Below are 27,190 nucleotides of genomic sequence, written 5' to 3' on the forward strand. Positions count from 1 at the left end.
AATAATGACGATGCGGAGCCGCGAAGCGGCGAGCCGATTTTTTTTTTTGGGTGTTTATTTGAACCCCGTAAGTGATGTTTTCCTGGCATCTATTAACACAATGGAGACCATAACAAGCAGTGCATGATAACGTCTTTTTAAATCAAGTAACAGTTAAATACACAGTTATATCCAGAGTTATCATGTGTTTGGTTAAGTTACCAGATGAGTTGAATATCTTCTCACAATATTTGCACTTGAAAGGGTTTCTCTCCAGCGTGCGTTCTTTTTTCTTTCTTTTTTTCTTTTTCTTTTCTTTTTTTTTTCCTTTATTTTTTTTTGTATTTTGGGCCGCCCAAGGGGGGGGGGGGGTTAAACCCCCTAACCCCCCCCCCCCCGTAGATCCGCGCCTGTTTTATCTTGTGGTTATCTTGTGGTTTCCAAACCACAAGATAACCTCTATGGCTATCTATGCCCTCTATGGCTAAATACCGTACGTAGTTGCGATAGCGAGAATTAATTAACGAACTCAAACCAAGTTACTTGGATATCGATGGAATTAATCCAGATTCTCATGCATTGCGCACAGTGGCGTAGACAGGTTCGTACACCTGGGGGGGATGACTCAGGGGCGGATCTAGCTTTTTGCTAAGGGGGGGCCGGGGGTGACCAATAATGACGATGCGGAGCCGCGAAGCGGCGAGCCGATTTTTTTTTTTGGGTGTTTATTTGAACCCCGTAAGTGATGTTTTCCTGGCATCTATTAACACAATGGAGACCATAACAAGCAGTGCATGATAACGTCTTTTTAAATCAAGTAACAGTTAAATACACAGTTATATCCAGAGTTATCATGTGTTTGGTTAAGTTACCAGATGAGTTGAATATCTTCTCACAATATTTGCACTTGAAAGGGTTTCTCTCCAGCGTGCGTTCTTTTTTCTTTCTTTTTTTCTTTTTCTTTTCTTTTTTTTTTCCTTTATTTTTTTTTTTGTATTTTGGGCCGCCCAAGGGGGGGGGGGTTAAACCCCCTAACCCCCCCCCCCCCCCCGTAGATCCGCGCCTGTTTTATCTTGTGGTTATCTTGTGGTTTCCAAACCACAAGATAACCACAAAATACTTGTAAGATTTTCTTTTTTTACCGTCTGAATTGGCTTTCACCGTGTGAATGCGGCTAATAACAATAAACACAATTACATATAATGATGAGGATTATTATTATCATCATCATAATTATTATTATTATTAATATTATAATAGTTATCATTATTATTATTACTATTATTATCATCATTATGACTTATTAAGTAAGCAAATATCATTCCCCAAAACCTGGGGGGATGATTGTACATGCCATCCCCCCACCTTGTGAGGTGGGGGGATGCATCCCCCTCATCCCCTCCGTTGTCTACGCCCCTGATTGCGCATGCTCTCATTCGCTAATTTGCATATTATGACCTCTGGCCGAAATTACCATATCCCCGCGCATTAATATCTTTATTAATAATTTCCACCTGTATTTCAATGTTGTGAGCAAACATGTCACAAACCGTCATAATAGAGGGAGGGGCTTTCGTGGCTGCCATGTTGAGATATAATCTTTCATACTAACAGGCGGTGAAGAGCGAAGTGCCAAATGTTTAATTGGATCAGTTTTGCATCATAATTGTTTGGACATTTCTGAAAATGGACGACGGATTTAACATGCAACTGAAATAACCATGACGTCTGAAAAATTGAGTCAACCGCCTGCAAACGCAAGGAGACTTCAGTTTTCCAAAGTGTATCTCGTACTAATCATTTTTTCAATTTTCTTGATGACGGCGGTTTGCATTTACGGTGTAGAAGATAAATTCGTTGTATACCAAAGGGGTCAGTATATTCAAGTTCAAGTTCATTCTTTATTCGTTTTTCAGTTTAAAAACATACAACCATGTTTAAAAATCATTTCGAGGTAAGATACACCGTACATCAAATGAATTAATTTACAATACAAAGAATAAAAGGGCCATTAAATGAATTTAAAAACGGGATTTTTCTTGACGAGTTGGGCAAGAAATTCCATACAACGCTTCCAAAATGGAAAATTTATTTGTTTACATGCATTGTATTGTATTTATTGAACTTCATGATGTACGTCAATAATCTTTGTAAAAACATATAAATCAATTTACAATGCAATTTATTAACAAATCAATATTCTGTTTGTAAACATATAAATCATATAAATCATATAAATCAATTGCAGTGTAGCATACCAGAAGGAGAATTTTATACAGTAATAACATGACACATGGTGCACAAAGTAAATAATACACTGTACCATAATACATCCGAAGATTAGATATATAAAACCTACTATATCTATTTCTAAATAAATTATAACTAATGCTAAAGAAAATAGGCAAATGAGGTACATGGAATGCAATATACAGTGCGTCCCAGAAAAAACGAAACCGAGAGTTATCGATGTTTTATCATAACTTAATCACAATTATAATTAATAAATGACACGTATTTAGAAAGCTCAGATCCTCGTCTTTCATTTGATGCAAAACATATGATTCATATCTCACGCATAAGTGATTAAAAGCAATTTTAAGAGAGGAAACCAAAAAGTCATTTGGCGGACGGTATCTGAATTTCAAGGAGGAAATCATATTTCTAGAAAGTTCAATTTCTTTTCTTTCATATAACACCTCAATAAGGTAAAATGAGCCAGGAATAACAACGTTCTGTTTGTTTAAAGTAATGCTTGCATTGAAAATGAGTTCGTTTTCACTGGCTGCCTGCCGTAGCAACTAACAGAGTTGACAAAAGACTTAACTCCATTTCGTTGAAGATCAGCCATGCATCAGGTCTTTCGTTTTCTTTGTGCATGGCTTATCGCACTGTGTAATCGTTTCGCCTAAAATAAATGAAGTAATGGTACCTATAAATAAATGTATATGTGACCTACTGTAAAAATAAACCCAAAACATAACATTGTAAATGTTTTGCATATTACATATTTGCAAAGCTTAGATCCTCCTCTTACAAATATGTGTCATTAATTAATTATAATTGTGATTAAGTTATTATAAAACATCGATAATTCTCGGTTTCGTTTTTTCTAGGTCGCACTGTATGTGTATTCGACCTAATGTATTGAACGACAATGACCCCTCCTCAAGGCAAAACATTTACAATGTTATGTTTTGGGTTTAATTTTACAGTAGGTCACATATATATTGATGTATAGGTACCATTACTTCATTTATTTTAGGCGAAACGATTATATATTGCATTCCATGTACCTCAATTTCAATTTTTCAATTTATTTTCCTTCTTTAAACAAAGAATAAATATAACATAGTATTGACACATTGTATTAAAATAACAATATAAACATAAACATGGAGGGATACCCTTAATAAGCAGGTTGCTTGTATACAGGGCCCCGGTATACAATATAAAATTTATAACTTTGTTACAGAAATATCTAAACATTTGAGAAAATTATAAAACAGCAAATTGAATATAAATTAGGAAATTGTGATCATCTTAACAGCTACTATAAAAAGACAGATACAGGTACACGTCCACACACAGACATACAAATACCCTAGCATGCACACATTAGCATACACACACAATAAGATAGATGAGATAGAGTAAAATATCATAGGGAAGGAATACATAGAGAAGGAGAAAGAGAAAGAGAAAGAGAGAGAGAGAAAGAGAGGGGAGGGGGAGTCAGAATTAGAATGAGTAGGCATGGTGAAAAGAAAAGAGAAAGAGAAGTTGTAGGAGTGGAGAGAGCTCATGAAATAGGAGAAGAAAATTAGAATTAATTAATACATTTTATATATCTACTTAGCACGTATTAATATTGGTGAGATACAGTCTTTTTATAAAAAAAATTGAATTTTGACAGAGTTGAGCTTTGTTGAATACTGTGATCAAGGCTGTTCCACAATTTAATATATTTTACACGGAATGAGTTTGAGGCCATGGAGGTGGAAATCTTAGGTTGATGAAATAGTTTACATTGACGAGTGTTTTAATTATGTACAGACGAATTAAGGGTGAACATATTTTCAAATATTTTTGGTAAAAATCCAGACTGGTATTTATACATAAGAATAAGAGAGTTCATAGAAATTAATTCAGAGATTGGTAAAATATTCCTTTTCTTAAATAATGGCATACTCGGACAGTAATATGGGGATGATGTAATAAGTCTAATTGCTTTTTTCTGAAGTATTATAAATCTAGAAAGATGGCTTTTGAAAGTATGACCCCATACAGAATTACAGTATGTTAGGTGAGGCAAGATTAAACTATAATATAAAGTGACGAGTATGTTTTGTGGTAATATAAATTTGAGCCTTGATATGATTCCTATACATCTTGATACTTTAGTACAGATACTACTAATATGCGGTTTCCATGAGAGAAATTCGTTGACTGTAATACCTAAAAATTGAACATTATCCACACGTGATATATCATGACCACCAATAGTAAAATTATTAAGATCATTCGGGACCCTCCTGCTCCTCGTTCTGAAAATCATAAACTTTGTTTTGTCAAAATTCAATGAGAGTTTGTTGCAACAGAACCAATCATATAAATGATTAACTTCTTTAATAGTAATGGACATTAAATCATAGATATTCTTGTGAGAAGTTAAGATGCACGTGTCATCAGCAAATAATGAATAGCGAAAAAAATTGGAAGATTGTGTTATATCATTTATTTAAACAAGGAACAAGAGGGACCCGAGTACAGAGCCTTGCGGAATTCCATATTGAGTATATTTACGTTGAGATTGGACACCATTGACCACAACATACTGATACCTATTACTCAAATAATTTTTAAACCAATCTAAAGCTAGCCCTCTAACACCATATGCATTTAGTTTACGTATGAGTATGTTGTGGTCAATGGTGTCAAAGGCTTTTGACAGATCCATAAATAATCCAATACAGTAATTGCCTTCGTCAATTTGTTGTGATATAAAATTTGCAATATTTAATAGACCCATAGAAGTTGAAAAATTTTCACGGAAACCAAATTGTTCAGGTATGAGAATGTCATTAATTTGAAGGTGGGAATACAATCTTTTATGAACAACCTTTTCTAGAAGTTTGGAAAAAATGGTAACAATGATATAGGTCTGTAGTTTTCCAAATTTTGAGGGTTTTTCTTTTTGTACACAGGTATAATCTTGGAAACTTTGAGTCTGTCAGGTATAATCCCTTGTGATAGAGATTTATTAAATATTATACAAAGCTAATCAACAAGTAAATGAATAGAGTCCTTAAGCACTTTGGGGCCATATCATCAGACCCACTTGCTTTAGATGATTTCATAGAAGAAACAGTTTTTTTTAGAATTTCATATACAGATGTAGGTTTTAGGAATAGAGAAGAGTAGCTCTTATCAACAGGCATGAAGTCATGAAATAAATGAGGAGAGGTAGGTATATCCTGAGAATGTTTTTCAGCAATATTTACAAAATAATGTTTAAAGGAATTTGAGATAACATGAGGTGAGGACAGATGAACAATTTCATGATACATTTTCGCAGGAATATTTTGACGCCTTTTCCCTAAAAGTCCATTGATATTACTCCAAGTTTTTTTCATGTCACCTTTTATCTTATGAAACATATTATAAAAATATTTCTTTTTAGAAGATCTTATAGTAGCAGTAAGTGAGTTTTTATATTTAACATATTTTCTCTTACTTACAGATTTTTTCAAGTATTTATGATATAATTTCTGTTTGACTTGAATTGATTTTAATATACCAGTTGTAATCCATGGTCTTTTACACTTCAATTTAGAGTTACGCCTCTGAACAATAGGGAAACATTCATTATACAAATTGGATAATATATTAATAAATAAGTCATATGATTTGTTTGCATCTATAGTATTTTGAACTGGAGTCCAATCAACATTCAAGAGTTTGTATTTAAATTGTAAAAGTTGATTATTATCAATAATTCTACCATTGGGGGTGGTGTTGACACTTGCATATTCAATAATCTGTTAATTGTTCACACATCATACTGGGAAGTGGTCTGATATATCAGAATAAATTAGACCACTCTGTAAGTCGCTGTGTAAGCAATTAGTAAAAATATTATCGATAAATGTAGCTGTATTTGGGGTAATACGTGATGGTTTTGTGATCAGAGGAAACATGTAGTGTGAATACATTGTATTTAAGAAATCATACGTTTTGGTATCACTAGAATAATTTAGGAGATTTATATTAAAGTCCCCAAGTAAGTAAATTTCTTTATTTTCATTACACAACTTGTGCAAATAATAGTCAATTGTCTCAGTAAATTCAGTATTATCAGTGTTGGGGGACCGATACACACAGCCTATAACAATCGCTTTCTTTTTTTCTTGTGGTAATTCAATAAATACAGTTTCGCAGTATGATGTACTTTTGCAAAGTTCTGATCGAATTGCAAATTCAAAAGAATTATTAATATAAATGGCAACACCACCACCATATTTTCCAGATCTGTCAGTATTGACAAGCGAATAACCATCCAATGCAAACATATTAGCAACAGTATTTTCTCTGAACCAGGTTTCAGATATTCCTATAGCTGTAAATGCATGATTCAAACTTTTCAATAACAACTGTAACTCATCAAAATTTCTCGGGAGGCTTCGAGCATTTATATTTAAAATTGAAAAACTTTTGTTTGAGTTCTGAAACTTTGATTTAAAGTCATCTGAGAACAAGTATTTACAGTTACGTTCTGGAAAATAGTCATCAGATTCAGATTGAAAGGTAGTATCAACTAAGATATTGTCAGAATTAGCGAGATCATTGTTCATTTCAAAAGGGTTTACTGATAGACATTGTAGTCTTTCAATATCTATATTTTGATTCAGTTCAAAGTAACTATATAGATTCCAGAGAAATTTATTGTCTGATATACAGTTGTTCAATGGGAATATCTCAGCATTACACTGGGTACAGAAAGATGCATGTGTAGATTTATGAAAACATGAGTTGAAGTGAGCTTTACATAGCTTGCAATAATTAACTATTTCACAATGTAAGAAAAAAGACAAAAGAAAAGTATAACAACAATATCAAAATCACACACGAGCAGTGGCAATCACACACAGTCACACACAAAACACACAAAACACACAAAACACACAATAACTGTTAATAGTTTGTATGTATATTAAAAGTTTCAAAAAGTTCAAAAAGTTCCAAGGAAAGATGCATGTGGAATACCAGGAAAAGCATCTTCACATCATGGTGCATGCAGTAAATTAATATCCAAGGTACTTAATCTTGGATTGATTTTGTTTAAAGTCGACTGTGCAAAATTCAGAGAGAGTTCAGTTGATCAAGTGAGCTTATCAACTTCTTCATTGGTTTACTTCCTGTTGTCTTGACTGCTGCAAACACTTTTCCATCTATTGTCCATGCAGTCTCTACTTGCTTTGATCTGCGAGTATCCATTAGTAATTGAAAGTTCCTTTTTGTGAGATCTTCCACAATCATAAATCCTGACTCTTTGAGTTGTGACTTCTTACTCATTATGATCTGCTTATTGCCTATTTTCTATAGCATTAGTTATAATTTATTTAGAAAATAAATATAGTAGGTACAGTAGATATAGAGGAGGATCTAAGCTTTACAAATATGTGTCATTTATTAATTATAATTGTGATTAAGTTATGATAAAATATCGATAATTCTCGGTTTCGTTTTTTTTTTTTTTTTTTTTTTTTTTTTTTTTTTTGTTGGGGGGAGGGGGGGGTCGCACTGTATATAGAAAATAATAGGATTGTATACTTATCTTTTAGACCGGTTTCTTATCTTTGACAGGGTAGCCCATTCACCAATAAGTACTGGTCTTCCATGGAGCCCTGAATAAACATGAACATATTGAAATCAAAAAGCATAATGTTTAAACAGAACAGTTAAAAAATAATACTCGTTTGCTAAATAAACATATATCATTAACCTAGTTCTGTAGTTCAACAGTAATGTCAATTTGGAAAGTATTGATTAAATTGCAATTATGTGAATAAGTCATGGTAATATTACAGAACATGTACGTAGTGTATTTAATTAGGTTAATAAGTTTGTTCATTTCCATTCGTAAATATCATTATGCTATATGAACCTCATATTCAAGAAAACTTGTTCAATAAAGGAGGCTGTTAAAGAAACAATCAAAAGTCCGAGCACACTTTAATTGGTATAAAGTTCAACACCGTCCAACATAATGGCCCGAATTCACAAAGGAGGTTTGTCAACAAACCGAGGTTTATGTGCGTCATATACGACGCATTTCGACACGTTGTTACAAACCTTGGTTTGTAAAAAAAACAAAAGGAGGTTTGTCGAAACAAAAGGAGGTTTGTCTACAAACCGAGGTTGGTCGACAAACCTCCTTTGTGAATTCGGGCCAATGGTTTTGTCACAAGCGCTATATAAATTTGTCGTATTATTAAATGTGGAGTCCCAATATCTGACTATGAGCGAGACATTGATTGGACTTGTAATAAATGTATATTTCAAGAACTACCGTTCCATGATCATTGTGAACCGGAAACATTAATACCACAACTAGAAGACATAGATGATATTCCTGCTATATCTCGTGACTTGGACGAAGTCCGGTTAAATAATACATGCAATCCCTGTTCTATTATGTGAAAAACCTGTAAAGAGAAATCAGAAAGCAGTGTTGTGTACTAATTGTTCAAAATGGGTTCATATTAAATGTGCAAATGTTCGACGTGCTAATTGTAATGATCCTAGCGAGAAATTTGTCAATTGGCAGTGTACAAGATGTTTATTTTCCCAATTACCTTTTCTATATGATACAGACTACGAACAAGAGACAAACGAAGATTTGTCTGGTAGTAATGTTAACATGTCAAATCAAGATGTGGGTGAGTTGAACCATGCTGATTTTACATTTCCCAGTGAAAAGGGGCTTAAAGTTGCTCATTTAAATGTAAGAAGCCTTCGTAATAAAACGGCTGACATTAACTGTTTTGTAAAACGCTATCATTACGATTTGAAATCCTTATCTGAAACGAGACTATTGGTAGTAATACATGTTGTATAGAAGGTTATAACCTGGAGAGAAAAGACAGAGACTATTTAGGAGCAGGTGTTTGTTGTTACATTATAAATAGTGTACCCTACATAAGGAGGCAAGATTTAGAATGTGAAGGCTTAGAATTACTGTGGATTGAATTAAAGCCCAGAAATGAAGCTTGTTTGTACGTGGGCATTATATATCGTAAACCAAATTCTTCCGTATCCTTTTTCGAAGAATTAGAGGAAAATCTAGAACAAGTCTTTCGCTTTTCTCTACTGGATCATGTTGTTTGTAGCAAAGAAAACAAAATAAGTAAAAGTGATGTCATTGATCTAGGTATTAACGACCATTCTTTTACCTTCTGTACACGGAAAAAAATATTAGACTGGCTATGGGTCAACACAGGACTAATGATATCAGATCCATGAAAAAATATACAGAAGAGACTTTCAATCTTCAATTCAATTCATTTTTTCAATTCAAGGTATTTTATTCACTCATTGTAGCCAAAGGCTAAATTACAAATGAATTTACAAAATTCAAAACGTTAAAAACATCATACAAATTAAAAGGAATCATACACAATATTGTAAAAATAAATATTAAAGCAAATGAAAGTAACTATACATGTATAATGCTAACATTATAAAAAATATTGCTTACAAACAAAGACAATTTTGGAATTTAAAATTTAAATATAAATATTATTATCCACTTTCCATCAAAATTTAAAGCTTTGTGTAAAGTGACTTGAGTGGTATCTGATGGTAAAAATGATTAAAAAATGATTATTTTTCATTAAGTTTAATTAAAGGAGTTATGAGTTTTCTATTAAATATAAAAGTAAAGGTATAATCAAAAGGAACAAACATGAAAAATCAATACAAATTCACAAGTGATTAAATAGCTATAAGTTCTGAATTATAAGAAGTAGACTGGCAAGTGGTCAATAAAGTATGCTTGGGTTGTATCAAATAATTAATTGATTAAAAAGGGTATTATTTAAAACTTAAAAAACACTAAATTAAATGAGTGTAAACAAATGTTCGGCGTTTCTATTGAAAATATAATAAATGTTTAATATACAGTCATAGCTAGTGAAATTTAATATGTACGAATGTAAATTATACTATTAATCTAATCTAAGCCAGATTCATAAATAGGGTAAAAACAAGTTTGTGATAATCAAGGATCATTTCTGGTTTAAAAGTCTCACAAGAAATGGGAGAGCACTTTTCCGATAGCGCTCTGTTCTACATTTCACAGGCCTGTACTGGTCACTGAAACGTAGTGCACGGAGTTCAGATTGCTTAGGGGGCAACCATTGGGGAAAGTTTTTCTCAAGTGATTTGGCAAACTTGACACACAGTTTGACACGTCTTTCCGACAAAGTGGTAAGTTTTGTAGTTATTAGTGCATTCTCATACGTTTGGTACTCTCTGCCTAGAATGATGCGAAGGGCCCTTTTCTGTATACTTTCTATCTGGTTGGAGTCCGCTAAGGTCAGGGAAGAATGCCAAACTGGGGCGCAATATTCGGTAATGGGTCTGATGTACGACTGGAACACGGTAAGTAAATCTTCTGCGGGAAGTCCAAACTTTTTGAGGGTTCTGAGCATGTACAGTTTTTTACTTGACCTTGAAACAACGTCGCAGACATGCTTGTTCCATTTCAGGTCATTCTGGATGGTAACGCCTAGCAATTTTACATGGACGCACTCTGGGATTGGTTGATTTGAAATGGTGATGGGTTCGGGATTAGGGGGTCGTCTGCTAAATGATATCTGAAAGAACTGACATTTAGCTGGGTTTAGCTTCATGCGCGTGGATTCACACCATATTTCCAACTCCTGGACAGCTTGCGATATGTTACTTCTTGTTGTAGATTTTCGGCTTTCAGCTATCGTCAAGTCATCAACGTATTTCCACCTGGAGGTTGTTGATTCGTCTAATGCATCATTTACTAGGGCAAGGAAAAGTACTGGTCCCAAGCGTGTTCCCTGTGGAACACCTGCATTTGTCACCACTGGTTCCGAAAGTTTGCCACGGTATCTCACTTGCTGCGTCCGCTCCGAGAGGAAGCTGGACAACCATGGTATCAGTTGTGGTCTGGCACCCAGTGTGTAGATCTTCTCAATGGCAATATTGTGGTCAACCAAGTCAAACGCCTTGGAAAAATCTGTCATCACTACTGTTGATGTGTATCCCGACTTGTCAGCATGTGAATACAGATACTCCAGGAGATCTACTAGGTAATGAGAGGTTGACATGCCCGGCCGATTTCCATACTGATGGGGATCAATGTTCCCACTGATATCAGCGAGCAGCATCTTGCAAACAAAGAGTTCGGCAAGTTTCGCGAAATGACTGGTGAGTGCAATGGGTCTCAGCTTGTCAATTGAAGGCGGTGTTGTTTTAGGTAATGGAACTATGGTGGACATTTTCCATTGATGAGGAACGATTCCTTGGTCAAGAGAAGCATTGATTATATCACAAATTGGAGACGTAAGTTCAAGTGCGAATTCACGAACCAAGCGACTGGAAATGCCATCAGGCCCGCAGCTCTTGCCAACTCTGGTCTTCCGAAGTTCCTGGTAGACCTGCCAAAGATGCACCTTCGGAGCACTGGTTTCTTTTAGTGGTAAGTATGCAGGGAGACTTGACTGGCTCAGAGGTGGTATATCTTCCGCCACCTTCACAAGATGAGTGTTGATCGCATTGGCAACTTCGATGTGGTCATCCTCATCAACCCCTGGGACATCTATGAGCAATTCGTTGGATTTGTTTGAGGTCATTAGTTTGATATACCGGTACCATGAACTTGGATTCTCTTGTTTTAATCGATGGACGCGATTGTGATAAAAGTCAATTTTGGCCTTTTGAATTTCTCTTTGGATCTGATTTCGGATATTTGTCCAATCTGGAGATCTCGAGTTAAACAGTTGTTGGCGTTGGCGAATCAAGCATTTTATTTTGGTGGTCATCCATGGTTTGTCATCTTCGTGGAGTCGAACCGACTTAATCGGGAAATGGCTGTCAATCGCTGGGTTCAACTCGCTATAGAAACGGTCACATTTCTCGTTGACATCATGCACATTTGATACTGAAGACCAGTCATGGTGCGTGATCCAGTTGCCGAAGCTGCGTATGCTAGATTCTCTCATGGGTCTAGCCTGCTTCATCTTGGTCTTGTTCTGGCGGGGCGGTAGGATCTTTGGTTTCAGGAGGATGCCATTGTGGTCGCTTTGCCCGATCGGAGCTATCATTTCGACCGGATGGTAAAACTGTTTTAAATTGGTAACAATTTTATCCAGAATGATGTTGTGTCGTGTAGGCTTGTCCACCACCTGTTTCATGCTGTGGGCAATAATAAGTGATAACAAGTTCAAACGGTTCATATCACCACTGATGATGACTCCTGCCCCTGGATGATTTCTGAAGATGTCGTCAGCAGCTTCAGTCAGGTAGGTTACGAGAGTATTGTCATTGTTCATGTTTGGCGGTGAATATACAGTTGCTACGAATATAGAGGACACTGTTCGTGGCAGTCGCTTTGGTCGAATCTGCACCCAAACAACTTCAAGGTCGCGTGGTACTGGGATCTCAAAAGACTTTGGGTTCATGGCGTATTTTACGTATGTCGCAACCCCTCCCCCACGTCTGCCTTCCCGTCCCTTGGAAAAGACTTGGTACTCTGGAATATGGTAGGTGTGTACAGGATCTGAACCTTGGAACCAGGTTTCACTGACAGAGATGATGTCCGGCTGGAGTTCATGAGATACTGCGTAGAATTCGTCGAATTTGTTGTTGAGGGATTGCGGGTTGACAACATATACTGAGGGGAGTAAGTTGGCCACTTTCTCAACTGATGAAAGAACCAATTTCACAGGTAAAAGATTTTGCCTGCAGAGGGTTCGTGTTTGTTCTGTTGTCTTTTTTCTTTGTTTGATGATAACTGGAATCGGTAAGACTTGCCTGTCTCGCCTTAGTCGCCCACATCCTTTAGTTCCTCGATGTGTTTTACGTTTCCTAGATATGCCCAGCTGATGAATTTTGTTCCAAACGTCATTATTCAGCCGGGGGGTATTCAGGCCCAGGTTATTCAGTTTTGCAGCACCGATGGTTCTCGTAAAATTGTCAGTCAGTCTTATTTGAGGATCATTTTTAATATTATGGTACTGCTTTTCACATTCAGAATGGGGTCCGGGGTTAGGACTGACATCTTCGCAAATGGTGAGAGATATCTGGAACGTTGATGTAGAGTTACTATAGTATAACACACGGTTACCAAGAAACTTTAGAGTTTTGGTTCTGTGCATAGTATGGGGTCCATGTAGTTTGGAACTAGTGTAGCACACAGGGGTATTGCAGCTACTTTTTTTCCATTCATTGCAGAAAAGAAGGATAAGTAGATTAATGGAGATTATCCTGATCCAATCCATTGTGAGGTTCAAGTTTTGAGTCTTTGACAATATAGACTGCTCGTGGATGAATAGGACTCCTTCTATTCACTCTGAAGAGTAATACACTGCAGTAGCTAGACACTGATGGCATGTGGAGTCAATATGGTTGCTGTATATACTTCACCTACTGGGACTGCCAGAAAAATATATCGTCCAAAGTTCTTGAAAATCACGATAATAATAGAACACAAAATCATTCAAGTTGTTCCTTGGTGTCCACTATAATATCTTGTGCAAACTAAAATGAAGTGCAGTGCGATGAAAACTGAAATAATGTTCACTTTTACAGAGCTAGTCAGAGGGGCAACCTTCATAGGTGCACACACAATATCTCTCTGCCTACTGAATACTGCTGTTGATTGGCCAGGAATAACTGAGTGTGCAGATGTCAAGGAGGAATGGTCAATATTTCAATTACATGTTTTTATCTCAAATTTGAATATGATAGCGCCACTGAAACGTATAAGAATAAGATAAAGATAAAGATCAGAAACTTGGGTGACTAAAGATATTTTTCCCTAATTCAAGAAAGAAATATAGTATGCAAAAATGAGGAAAAGAGCAAAAGATGAGACGCTCTATGAATTAGATACAGATTATTAAGAAATCGGCTAAACTCGATTACTTACAAAACAAGATAGAAGAAAACAAGCAGGATTCGAAAAGGCTATAGCAGAATCTAAAAAGCTTAGGTTTAAAAAATAAGAAGCGTAAAGAACAAGAATCTGTCATTACAATTGATGGGGAATTGTGTCATGATAAGATGGTCATCGCTAATGAATTCAATTCTCATTTCACAAATGTGGCTAACAAATTAGTAAATAACCCCCCCCCCCCCCTTTCAAAGACCTTTTCAGCGCAGACAATGATTGTATTCGTGAGTTTAACGAAAGAAAAGGTGTACGTGAAAACAGCTTCGAGTTATTACAAATCAGTGAACAATTTGTTTTCAAAGAGTTACGTAAATTGAATGTATCAAAAAGTACTGGGTTAGACATGATTCCAGCTAAATTTCTAAAAGATGGTGCGAAGGTTTTATAAAAGCCTTTAAGTTACTTAATGAACCTATTTATCTTGACGAGTAATTTTCCAGAGGATATGAAAATAGCGAAAGTGACTCCACTTTATAAAAAGAAAGATGAGACTGATGTTAGCAAATATAGACCTATTCGTGTTTTAAGCGTAGCATCAAAGATTCTAGAAAAATCTGTCTGTGTTCAAATTGAAAAATACGTCAAAGAAAAAGATAATAATTATGAATTTCAATCTGGTTTTCGAAATGACTTTTCGACTAAAACATGTCTAATTCATTTGACTGCTTATTTGAGGACGGAAACTTCCCAAGGTCGCTTTGTTGGAATAGTGCTCTTTGATCTGCAAAAAGCTTTTGATACAGTTAATCATTGCGTCTTATTGAAGAAGTTACAACTAATGGGTTTTAATAAGGCAACTTTAGATTGGTTCAGACCCTACTTATCTAATCGACACCAAGTAGTGGCCATTCATGATATTCGTTCCAAACTAATGCCTATAACATGCGGTGTTCCACAGGGAAGCATTTTAGGCCCATTCTATGGTTAAATCAATGATATGTGTATTTGTATAAAAGACACTAAACTACTATTGTACGCAGATGACAGCGTACTACTCTATTCAAATCCTGATCCGAAATATATTTAGGAAAGCTCAGTGAACAGCTGTCTACGTGTGTCGATTGGATGACTGATAAAAAGCTTTCTTTACACTTGGGAAAACCAGAAACCATTTTGTTTTGTGCTAAAAGTAGTTCTAAAAAGTCATTTGAATTCAATGTGACACACAATATTCAAGTAATCAAGAAAAAAGAATCAGTGAGGTATTTAGGCAATGAGTTGGCTAGCGCAAATTCATTTTTATGTTTAGTAGAATCAGTTGTAAAAAAGCAGATTCTCGTCTGAAATTTGTGTACAGATATCACAGTTGTATGGATCTAAAAGCAAGACGTGAACTCTGTTTTGCTCTTATTCAATGTTTATTTGACTATGTTATCCCTGCATGGTATAGTAACATAAACAAGTCAGATCAAAAGAAGTTGAAGATTATACAGAACAAAATGGTGAGATTCATCAACTGTTCTGGTCCAAGAACTCATGTTAGTACAGCGGATTAGCTCCCCATATAACGAGAATTGTGCACTTTTTGATAAAAGCATGAAACTTCTAGCATAGTTAGTTTAGACCATAAGATTCATTTTTAGATGTGGAGGGAAGTCAGATTTGACCTCTGATGACCCTGAGAGGTCAAATTCAAAATGGCCGCCAGTCCGCATGGTCTAATGTACAAACACGCTTAACTTTTGAACCAAATAGTCCAGAAAAACATTTAAGGTGTCGTTTCCAACTAAATTGAGGATGCCAATGCATTTGGTAATACTTTTGAGATCGCCAGATTTCGGGGTTTGGCATTTAGGTCAAGGTTAAGGTCAAAATTGACTAAAAATAGCAAGTTTTCAATGTTTACAACGAAACAAATCCCATTTATTTGTCATTTGTTCGCTCCTATGTTCTCAAATTTCTTTAAGAGTGGTTCCCCTGCAGACCATGAGATTCATTTTCAGAATGTAGAGCGAAATCAGATTTGACCTCTGATGACCCTGAGAGGTCAAATAAAAAATGGCTGCCAGTCCGCCGCATAGTCTAATAATTGTCCAAACACGCTTAACTCTTGAACTAAATAGTCCAGAAAAACGTTTAAGGTGTCATTTCCAACTAAGTTGGGGATACCAATTCATTTGGTAATACTTTTGGGTACGCCAGAACTCTGGGCTTTGCATGAAGTCAAGGTCAAGGTCAAAATTGACTGAAAAAATAGCAAGTTTTGAATGTTTACAAAAAGTTTTCCCATTTATTTGTCCCCCTATGTTCTCACATTTCTTTAGGAGTGGTTCCCCTGCATAGTCTCCATCGTAATCCCTGTCAGTTAGTTTATTTCACTAATTATAGCACCAAACCAGTAGTTGTCTTGTAAATGACCATATGCATATAGCATGGTCAGTGGGCAGCTAGACAGTATACGGTACAAACCTCAATTCAAGTCAGGGAAACTGCTCCTTTCCGTTACTGCTCAATAATACTGGTAAGATGTTCTTTAAGTTACTTTGTGTTTTATTTGGTTTAAGTAATTTAAATAATCACTACAGAGTTTGAGGAACATGCCATAAAGCAAACTAACGTTTCCGCTAACACTATACAATCATCACCTTGACTAGCAACCTGGAGTGCAGGCAGCATTCTTGAGGGATGGGAACTTCTGACAGTACTGAAAGAGATGGGAAATCCATCTCTAGAACAAAGTCAAGACATACTAGTCATTGGCAAAAGCGACATATCATGGACATCCAATTGGCTGAAACGGGGAGAAGGATTGAGACCCTAGGTGAGCAGTACACAAAGTTTGTGACAGAAAGGCTAGAGCAGTGTACGACACCTAGCTGTCACACAAACACTTCATACGAACAAGTTGCCATTTTTCAGTTGGCAGCCGGCGAAGGTTATATATATATATGTTAAAACAGAAGGCACAGCTTGCAGCACTTAAGAGTGACTGTGGTCTCTTTTTGAGGATTTACATCTCGTGTCAGTCAAGGGATGGAGATATGGACAATTTCTTCTCTCATGAGAACCAGGCAGTCCCGCCAGCTTTGTTAACTGGAGGTAAATGCGGTTTGGAGTTAAAGCAGATCTACTTCGCTGCCTGGAATCAAATCTGCTCGAAAACAATAGTGCACCTGTGGCCCAAGCAATAATTATTGATGGTGAAGCTGTGGTTCAAATGCTCAACCCTGGAACATCAAGAACATTTCAAGAGTATGGAGGGAAAGTGTTTGCCCCATACATCTTTGCTCAACTCGAGAAAAGCATCCGCATCGACGTTGGCTATGGTGTATACTTACCTGCTAGCCTGAAAGCCTCAATAGGGCAGGAAAAGGGAAAGGGCACCAGGAAAAGGGTGGCTCCTTCTATTTTGCTGCCAGAACGCTGGAAGGACTTCCTTCGATTCAATGAGAACAAAACCGAATTGTTTGATTTCATGTCATGCGAAGCCGTTTACCTTCCTCTACCACAGGGCAAGGAACTGTATAATATGCAACAGATGGAAGTGGAGTACTCTGCTCTCCTGCTGAGTCACACTTGGCAGGCCTTGTCCCATGGGTGTAAAAGGGTACCCATACGTAGTGTTGGTACTGATGCGGTTGAACTGGCCGTGGCTTCATTCGGCAAGACAGCTCCTGATGCTGGGGATCGCTTTTGGTTTCAGATCAAGCTTACGGTACAAGGCTTTTCATAAAATCATGATAGTTGCCACCATGAGTCTGACACAATGTATGACTCTTCCAATCTTTCATGCGTTCACCGGGTGTCACACTGTTTCTACATTCACAGGAAAAACTTAGAAGTCTTTCCCAGAGGTGAATGATTCCTTCAATGAACTCCTGTGCATGCCTAGGGAGGTCAGTGAAGGATCAATGTTACTGCCAGAGCGATTTGTGGTGCTAATATGACCGAACCAGTGAGAGCATGATAGTGAATGATGCCAGGAAACAGCTCTTCGCACAGAAGTCTAGAAACCTGGAGAACTTTCCTCCATCCCAGGCAGCACTCAAGCAGCACCTCAAGCGCACTTGCTACCAGGCCAACTGTTGAAACCAGATATTGGCCAAGAATCCAGAGATGCAGAGCCATCTGACTTGGGCTGGACAAACGAAACAACTGGGTGGCAGCCTCTTTGGACCACTCTCCCGGAAGCATAAAAATTGTGGCATGAATAATCCACTGTCGCTGCAAGAAAGGATGCACTGAACTGTGATCTTGTTCTGGAGACTGTTAGATTTTGATCGTTACCATCATTAGGATATGCATAAGTTGTGGACAGTGCTAAATTCATGTAGATATCTATAGCTGTGGTTATGAACAGGTTTTAGGTCGTATTTGGAATAGCTTTTTTTGTCTTCTGGGCCCAATTTCATAAAGCTGCTAACCGGTAAGCAAATTTTCGTGCTATAACTGTAGCAGACAAATTTGTACCTTGTACGTTCACAATGAGTTGCATTGTTACAAAATTCATTTTCGTCCAGTAAGCAGCGTAAGGTTAATGCATTTTCGTGTGCTTACGGTTAGCAGTGCTTTGAAGTAGAAACTAATACGTAAGCACAGAACCAGCTGATAAGCCGCTCTATGAAATTTGGCCCTGGATAGTCAAAGTGGTGGTACACAGGTCTTTTTATTAATTTTTAAAATAATGAAACCTGAAGTGTCAAAAGAAAACAGCACTTTTTTTAGCCTAATATGACCTTTAACTTGACCTTATTGCAAATCCCTGAGTTCTGGCGATCTCAATGTATTACGTAATGAATTGGCATCCCCAAGTTAGTTGGAAATGACACCTCAAACGTTTTTCTACACTTTTTGGTTCAAAAGTTACCACGTTTGTACATTAGACCATGCGGACTGGCGGCTATTTTGGATTTGACCTCTTAGGGTCATCAGAGGTCACATCAAACTGTTGAAAAGGATTAAGGTGGAGAACTCTGCAGGGGAACCATTCCTTAATAAATTTGAGAACATAGCTAGGGAGAACAAATGACAAATAATGGGGATTTAACCTTCTGTAACCATTCAAAACTTGCTATTTTTAGTCAATTTTGACCTCGACCTTGACATAAATGCCACACCCTGAGTTCTGGCGATCTCAAATGTACTACCAGATGAACTGGCATCCCCAATTTAGTTGGAAATGACACCTTAAATGTCTTTCTGGATTATTTGGTTCAAAAGTTACTGCGTTTATACATTAGCCCTTGCGGACTGGCGGCCATTTTGGATTTGACCTCTCAGGGTCATCAGAGGTCAAATCAAACTGAAATAGACTACCTGAAAAGGATTAAGGTGGAGGACTATTCAGGGGAACCATTCCTAAAGAAATTTGAGAACAAATGACAAATAAACGAGATTTAACCATTTGTAACCATTCAAAACTTGCTATTTTTAGTCAATTTTGACCTTGACCTTGACCTAAATGCAAAACCCTGAGTTCAGGCGATCTCAAAAGTATTACCAAATGAATTGGCATCCCCAACTTAGTTGGAAATGACACCTTAAACGTTTCTCTGGACTATTTGGTTCAAAAGTTAAGCATGTTTGTACATTAGACCATGCGGCCTGGCGGCCATTTTGGATTTGACCTCTCAGGGTCATCAGAGGTCAAATCTGACTTCCCTCCACACCTGAAAATAAATCTTATGGTGAAAGCAAACTATGCTAGAAGTTTCATGCTTTTATCAAAAAGTGCACAATTTTCTTGCTAAGCCGCTGCACTATGTTGGCTACAGCGAACTTTCTAAAGCTGGTTTTCTTGAAGTCAACCAAAGATCAAAACAACTCGTATTGCATCACGTGCATACAATATATCATACAGGTCGAATCATTGTATTCGATCCAACTTCCATCTTGTTACTGACTTACATGATTATACTACAAAAAATAGCCGATTCAACTTTAACTTACCAGAAAAAGTAGGTAGTATTGTAAATTCGTTATTACAATGACATAAAACATTGGAATTCCCTTCCCAATGGTATTAAGGAAAAGGAAAACTATGCTCATATTAAGAGTAAATTAAAGGAATACCTAATGCTTGACAGTCAGAGAAGAGAAGTGAATGTTATACGATTGAAATTTGTATTTTTCTGCCGGTTCATACTTTTTCATTTTGTATATACTTATGTTTATGTACGTTATAGAAATTCTAGAAATTCATCATTATTTTCCTCCTCCTATTTTTCTTTTTATCCTTTTTCTTTTTCTCTTGTACTTATCATCATTTGTATCATCAGCTAACGTTGTAATTATTATTATCTTTAATAATTTTTTTCTTATCTGTCTGTAAATATTACTATTAACGTATTAATGTTGTACATGTCTGTAGAGAACCCCATTAGAAATAATCTCTCGAGCTTTCGTGGGTTATCCTGTTCAAGCTGACTTAATTTTGATCTATTATTCTTGTATATTGTTGTATGTTGGAAGCTTGGCAAATAAAAATCAATCAATCAATCAACAAATTTTCTCGTTTTTTGTTATATCTCCTTTTACATAAGTATATCTTCCAAAACCCTTGACGAAAATCTTTGGTTACGGCGACAAATTCAACGAGAGTGCTGTTCAGGAAATCCAGTAAGTTTTTCCGTCCATTTTAACACCTTTCTAACATACGATTTCATGCTTAACCTTCCTAATATTTTACATGGCATAGTCAATTTCGTCCTTGCCATTTTCAAACTTTATTCAATCGATTTTATCATTTTGCAATTAGTTTCGTAAAACTCAAAACAGCTTCGTCATCCACGGCTGCCAACTGACTATTGTTAATAAATGTCGTCATATTGAAATCGATTTTGTCAAAAAATGTCATTCAAATTCATCATTGGGGAGGTTCGTTTTTTTGTGTGTGTCTTTTCATTTTTTCCTGAAACTTGTTTCTGTACGTGTATTTAAAAAACTAACAGTGTAGGCCTTTTAATATTCATATTTATATCACCATCAGAATCATTTAATCAAATTATGTAAATCTCTTTGTTTCAAATCTTTCATTTTGACTATGCTATGATTGTAACAGGTTTGATCAAGTTGATAGTAAGAATGATCAGTAGTACATACTAAGCCACCAATTAAGAGACTCGTGTTGATTGTATGAATGATCAGTAGTACATACTAAGCCACCAATTAAGAGACTCGTGTTGATTGTATGAATGATCAGTAGTACATACTAAGCCACCAATTAAGAGACTTTATATTTGTACAATATATATCAGTTTCATGCTAGGACTAAAATGGTTTATGGGGGAAAAAATCAATACTCCAAATAGAATGATCAACTACATATGCCCCCGTGTCCTGCATTTCATACGATTTATCGTCTTGAAATTTGACATAAAGTTTCATAAAAGAAAAACCGACTGTCTGTACACCTGTCAAATAAAGTTTTATATGTAGGGTCTTCCGGTCAATTTCGAAGCTTCTTTGATCCATTATCATGTCCATTTAATTGAGAGTTACGGGCAAAGGAGTTTGCACTTTCTTCATTAAAATTCATTCCGTCGAATTCTCAAATGGACAGCCAGTTTCGTATGTTTGTATGGGAAATGATGTGTATAGGATTTCCCGTCCATTTTAATACATTAGGGATTTTTCGTTTTACACGACGAGAACGTGGACCGCCACGTGTCCTTTTAAGGCACTGCCGGGCACGGCCCAGTGCCTTAACACAATGGCACCCGCGGCAGTCCACGCTCTCGTCGTGTAAAACGAAAAGTCCCTATTATTCATTCAAATTCATCAATGTGAAAATTTCGTCCTGAGAATATGTCAACGTGCAAAGGTCAAAGTAAATTTAGCGATTTGTCATTCACGTTGGTCAATGGTCAAAGAATGTCAACACCTTTCCATTCAATTTTGTCAGAATTCATTCAATTTTGTCTCACATGACCATCTGCAGAATGTATGTATCGAGTTCGTCTTTGTGCAATCTATTTTAAAATAATATTCGTCGCAAAGACAAGACCTTTTATCGAACGAATGTCGAATTTTCATGACGCTTTGACACAGAAGCGTCACTCCCTGGGAGCAGGGGTGGGGCAGGAGGGATACAGTGCCCCCACCTTTTCATTTACCCCCAAAAGGTGCCCCCTTTTACGTAGGATGGTGCCTTTTCTGTCTGATAAGTCCCCTTCCCCTTTCTCATGATTTTTGCACCTTTTAACCCTATTCTAATCTGATGGACCTCCATTTTACTTTGACAAGTGCCATTTTTCCTTTGTAGTAAATGCCCCTTTTGCCACCTTTTAAATGTCCATTTTTATCTCAGATAATTAAGTGTCGTTAATACTTTTAAATGTGCCTCTTTCCCTTTTTAACGATTGCCCACATTTCTTCTGATAAGTGCCCATTACCATCATGTAATTTATTAGTGCCCCCTCCCCTCTCTCATAATCTTTTTTCACCTCTGACAATTGCCCCTATGCAGTTCTAACAGGTGCCCCTTTTCCTTTGTAATTAGTACATTTTGCCTTTCTGAGCAGTGCCTCTTGTTATCTCAGATGAGTGCCACTTTTCACCTCTGATACACACACCAATCAAAATAAGAAAGGTACCCCTTTTACTTCGAAAAATGCTCCTTTTACTTTGTACTAAGAGCACTTTTCCGTTCTTAGAAGTACCTCTTTTCACCTCTGATAAAATAAGGTTAAGACAGACACTTCTTTCTTAATTCATGTATACCTCCTTAAAATTAAATAAGATATATGAAGAACAAAAATAGGCCTAAATATCTTTAATTGGCATGTGTACTATTTATCTTATGAAAAATCTCGAGACGAGGAATTTAAGAAATATTCTAACAGACATTATTTTCCACAAAGAAGAATGAAAAAATATGGACATTTGTCCACAAGCCCCTTTTTTTCCAAGAATGAAGTATACAATATTGTATTTGCTTTGAAAAGTATAGACATTCCTTGGATTGGTGGCTTGGTGCCCACATTACATGTCATTGGTGTACATAAATTGATTTACATATGAGTTTATTCGTATGATCAACATGATCATGATCAAAGCATTGCGCAATCATTTCCAAGGCATGCATAGTCGAAATTAAGATTGTAAAACAAGGAACTACAGAATTCAGCTGAATGATTCGGTATGATAATTAAGATAAATCAGGATCTAAACACTGTAAGTTTCTTTGATAATCATATCAAATTTTTACCGAAATCAGTTTTATTGGCCTGGATTGATTTTTTTTGTATAAAATTTATTCAATACCTTTGTATGTCAAGCTCCCTTTATTTCTTCCCCTTGACAGGCGGAGGGTTTCTGCTTATATAAGCCCATGGCAAGCCGTACAAATCATTCATCCAGACGTGCCGAGGGAAAAGATTATCTATTCAAGCAACCAAGCGAGGCTGACAGCTCTCCACCAATCAGAGACCATCTCAGGACATAATCAATGCGCGCTGATCGGTAACGCAGGCATTCTATTGGAAAGTGGATGTGGTGACGTCATTGACAAGTTCGAATTCGTCATCCGAATGAACCTCGCTCCTTCCGGAGGTGAATTCAAGCGTGACGTTGGGTCGAAGGTCAATTTAGTTACCCTCAACGCCGAGCAAATTGGGAGGCTTATATCTTGCACGAACTCCAGCTATCCTCCTGAATGGAAGTGCAAAAGTGAAGACGAAGACTGTCTGCAGAAGCGCGAAAGGAAATATCCGCCCCTCCGAGCCCCTACCAATTGTGATTCCCTCTTGCGGAGAATGAAGCGATTCAATGGAACCACTTTGTGGTATTTCAAATCTATAGGCCGAATTTTCGACGCTACAAAGAGGATGCTAGGAATACTCAAACCAAAATACAACATAGACATCAATTTTGCTTATAGCACTACCAGCCTTATGTCGCCTTCTCACAAGTAAGGTGTACACGTTGTTCAAACGATAAACATATAAACTCTGTCACCGCGTAGTTATGTGCACACAATGAAACATAATAGATTTAACTCAATGTGAGAATTTTTATTGGCAAAGTTTATATAGCGTTATATAAAATAATACTAACTATTGTGTACCAGCTCAATTAGTAATCAAGAATGTAGAAACAGTGGAAACGAGACATAACCCAAGGTAGAAACTCAGTGAGAGGTTTGGTCTTTGAAGACAAAAAATCCACCCTCAACTCATTTTACACGCCTATGTTACAAGCTCATTTAATAATCAAGGATGTATAAACAGTAGAAATGATTATGCTGACTATTGCTCGGTCCAACCCTGTTATCTTTAACTTAATTAAAGGAGTAGGCGAACAAACAACATTTATTGTACGACCAATGGGTACAGCGGGAAAACTTTTACATTTTTGACATGTAAAAATGTATGTATTCAATTTGATCTTATAGAGTGATAAGCACTTTATACCCAAATGGTGCGTGTAGACATCCCCTCACACGCTTTCTTTAGATGCACTAATTTCGTGTGATCACCAACTGATAAATTCTACTGGGGTGTTTCACAAACTTAACTCTAAGTTGGACTTAAAAAATATGGAAGGCCATTTGTAGCCTTGAAATAAATATATTCAAAAGCGAAATTCAACTGTAACAGTTTTAGACTTTTTATAAATTCCATATCAAGAACATGACATCTCCTTGATAACAAAAAATATGAATGGTATGAATAAACATTTTATGCCTTTTAAATAACTTTCACAAAATAATTTCATAGAATGCTAACGGCTTTTCATAATTGTTAACTCCAACTGAGAGATAAGTTCACTTTCGGATCTTTGTGAAACACCCCCTGAAATGAATCTCTTCTCCGTCCTTTCCATCCATCCAGGGCATGGAATGTCGGATTCCCCTCATCCGGTATGGCAATCTTGACGGCTGCTACGCAATTCTGCCAGCAGATAACCATGTTCGGGTTCTACCCTTTCTCTCAAGATTCGAGAAACCGAACTCTACGGCATCACTACTACGAAGAGGGCACGATGAATTACACTTCGAATCAACACCACATGCCAAACGAATATCGAATCTTCCTCGAGTTAAACCGAACCGGAGCAATTAATCTTGTCAACGAATGTAGATGATTGCTAGGTTTTTTTTTTATATTTCTTCTTCAAATTACAATAAGCCAGTTCACGGTTGCAGTCTGAGCATGAGCAGATAAAGGTCATTGCAGAACAAATTTTGAAACACACGGAGACGAAATACTGGATACGTGCTCATGAAAGTTATGTAATCATTATTTATTCATGCACATTCAGTGCACTCCATGATACACAGGTAGAAGTATTCTTTGAAAAGAGGAAACAATGGCTTTTATATAGCACCTCCATCGCTGTAGGAGTGATTATTTCAGAATGTACAAAGTGGGACCTCTTCATGTTTTGAAGATCTGTGGATATTTGGGGTCATTGCAGTAATGTGCTAACCGTGAACTGGTCTATTCTGATCGTTAAAAGTTAAAACTCTGATCAGATAGAAGTTTTCACAACGTAAAGTTTAAGGATTGAACAAATGTATATCTGGAGTACGTATCTAGTTGTCGTAATGTACTGTTGTTGATTCATTTCACTTTAGGGTTAGGGTAAGTTATAGTGTTTGGTCTAGGGTTATAAAGTTAGTGTAGGAAATTAACGAGGAGCAACTGTCGCACAATCAAGGATCGTACAATCGAAATTCCAGAGCACGTTTTAACCCGGATAGGACATACATTACATATTCATAATTCCTGTAAAGTTCTACAGAATTTGATGTTGGCTGATAGATTAAAACACTTGAGCAATTTCCTGAACCACTCAACCTATTTATAACCTTAAATATACTATGAAAGTATATTTAAGGTATATGGTATGTCCGACTATGCCGTATGCTTAAACATAGTTCGAGTGGTTCGGGAAATTGATCAAGCGTTTTTATCTATCTGAAGGTTGGGGGGGGGGGGGGTATCATGTTTTCATTTAGGCAGCAATACCCTTGGCGTCAATTGTCACCAAATATATTTTAATGTCTTGACTATTGGCTGATAACTAATGTACTTTGGTATTATGTGCAAAACAAATATAATAAACCGCTAAGGACGTAATTTCATGGCATTTGAAAGCTAATAAAGTTGTTTTCTTCATCGCTCGCAACCTTTAAAAGCATGAAGATTTATGGCAAAGAAGTGCACGAACACTTCCTTATTTGAGGAACCAGGAGCCGGAATAGCCTTCTATTCAATACGTGCCCGAATATGTATTATATTCTTTAATTATATCGAATAACATTTTTACCTTGTTGGTTCCCTTCGTTTGCTTCCAACATTTAGAAACAGGAACACTTTGAGCAAAGAGAATGCTCACATTCGTGCATCGTAGTGACCGCACATAATTGTGTTTGTATTCATGTATTCAGCAGCGAGGTGCCCACAAACTTAAGTTTTATATTTTATCTATAGTGTTTTGATTTAAAGTAATAATTGTATCATATGAAAAGTGTCATAATTTTTTTTGCTCACTCGCTTCACTCACTTGCTAAATTAAGAAACAAATCTACTCATGCATACGTGGTGCGTGACGAGTATTACAGAGATGCAAAAAAGAATCTTCTGTAAATTAATTTGTGTTTGAATTGACTTGAAACTTTTTATTTCTTAAAAAGGGTGCCTTAACTAAAAAAAAAGGGTTGAAATACGCTGCTCTAAAAAAACAGATGTCTGAAATAGATAAGTATTTGGCCACAATTAAGCTTCTTTCTTTGACAGAAGATGAAGCGTTGTTTTGTGAAGGACTGATTACTGAACAAGAATGTCGGCAAGATATTTTTGTGAAAAATAACAATTCATCCGTTATAGATGGTCTATCTGTTAAATTAAAAAAAATGTTTTTTGGGAAGAAATTTAAACATTGGTAATAGAATGTTCATTGAAGGTTTTAAAAAAATAAAAATAAAAGAAACCTAAAGATTAGCTGTTTCTATGTGGTTATATAAGAAAGGGGATAAATACAGAACACCGATAACAAATTCTAGTGAATGTGTTATGTAAAAGACTGAATTATATCTGTCTCTTTTGATCAGTC

The 27,190-nt window shown here is 36.5% G+C and overlaps 1 protein-coding gene across 1 annotated transcript; it reads left to right on the forward strand.

Annotated features, from left to right (window-relative positions):
• Positions 1 to 1,427: 1,427 nt before the first annotated feature.
• LOC105437771 (alpha-2,8-sialyltransferase 8B-like) lies at positions 1,428 to 25,251 on the forward strand. Its single transcript, XM_030994868.1, has 4 exons — positions 1,428 to 1,851; positions 20,674 to 20,749; positions 23,436 to 24,041; positions 24,964 to 25,251. The coding sequence occupies exons 1-4, from the start codon at positions 1,701 to 1,703 to the stop codon at positions 25,214 to 25,216; spliced, it is 1,086 nt and encodes a 361-aa protein (XP_030850728.1). The 5' UTR covers positions 1,428 to 1,700; the 3' UTR covers positions 25,217 to 25,251.
• Positions 25,252 to 27,190: the final 1,939 nt, after the last annotated feature.

The sequence above is a fragment of the Strongylocentrotus purpuratus genome, unplaced genomic scaffold (genome assembly GCF_000002235.5).
Source record: "Strongylocentrotus purpuratus isolate Spur 01 unplaced genomic scaffold, Spur_5.0 spur5_scaffold_21, whole genome shotgun sequence".
In the NCBI taxonomy this organism is placed as follows: Eukaryota; Metazoa; Echinodermata; class Echinoidea; order Camarodonta; family Strongylocentrotidae; genus Strongylocentrotus; species Strongylocentrotus purpuratus.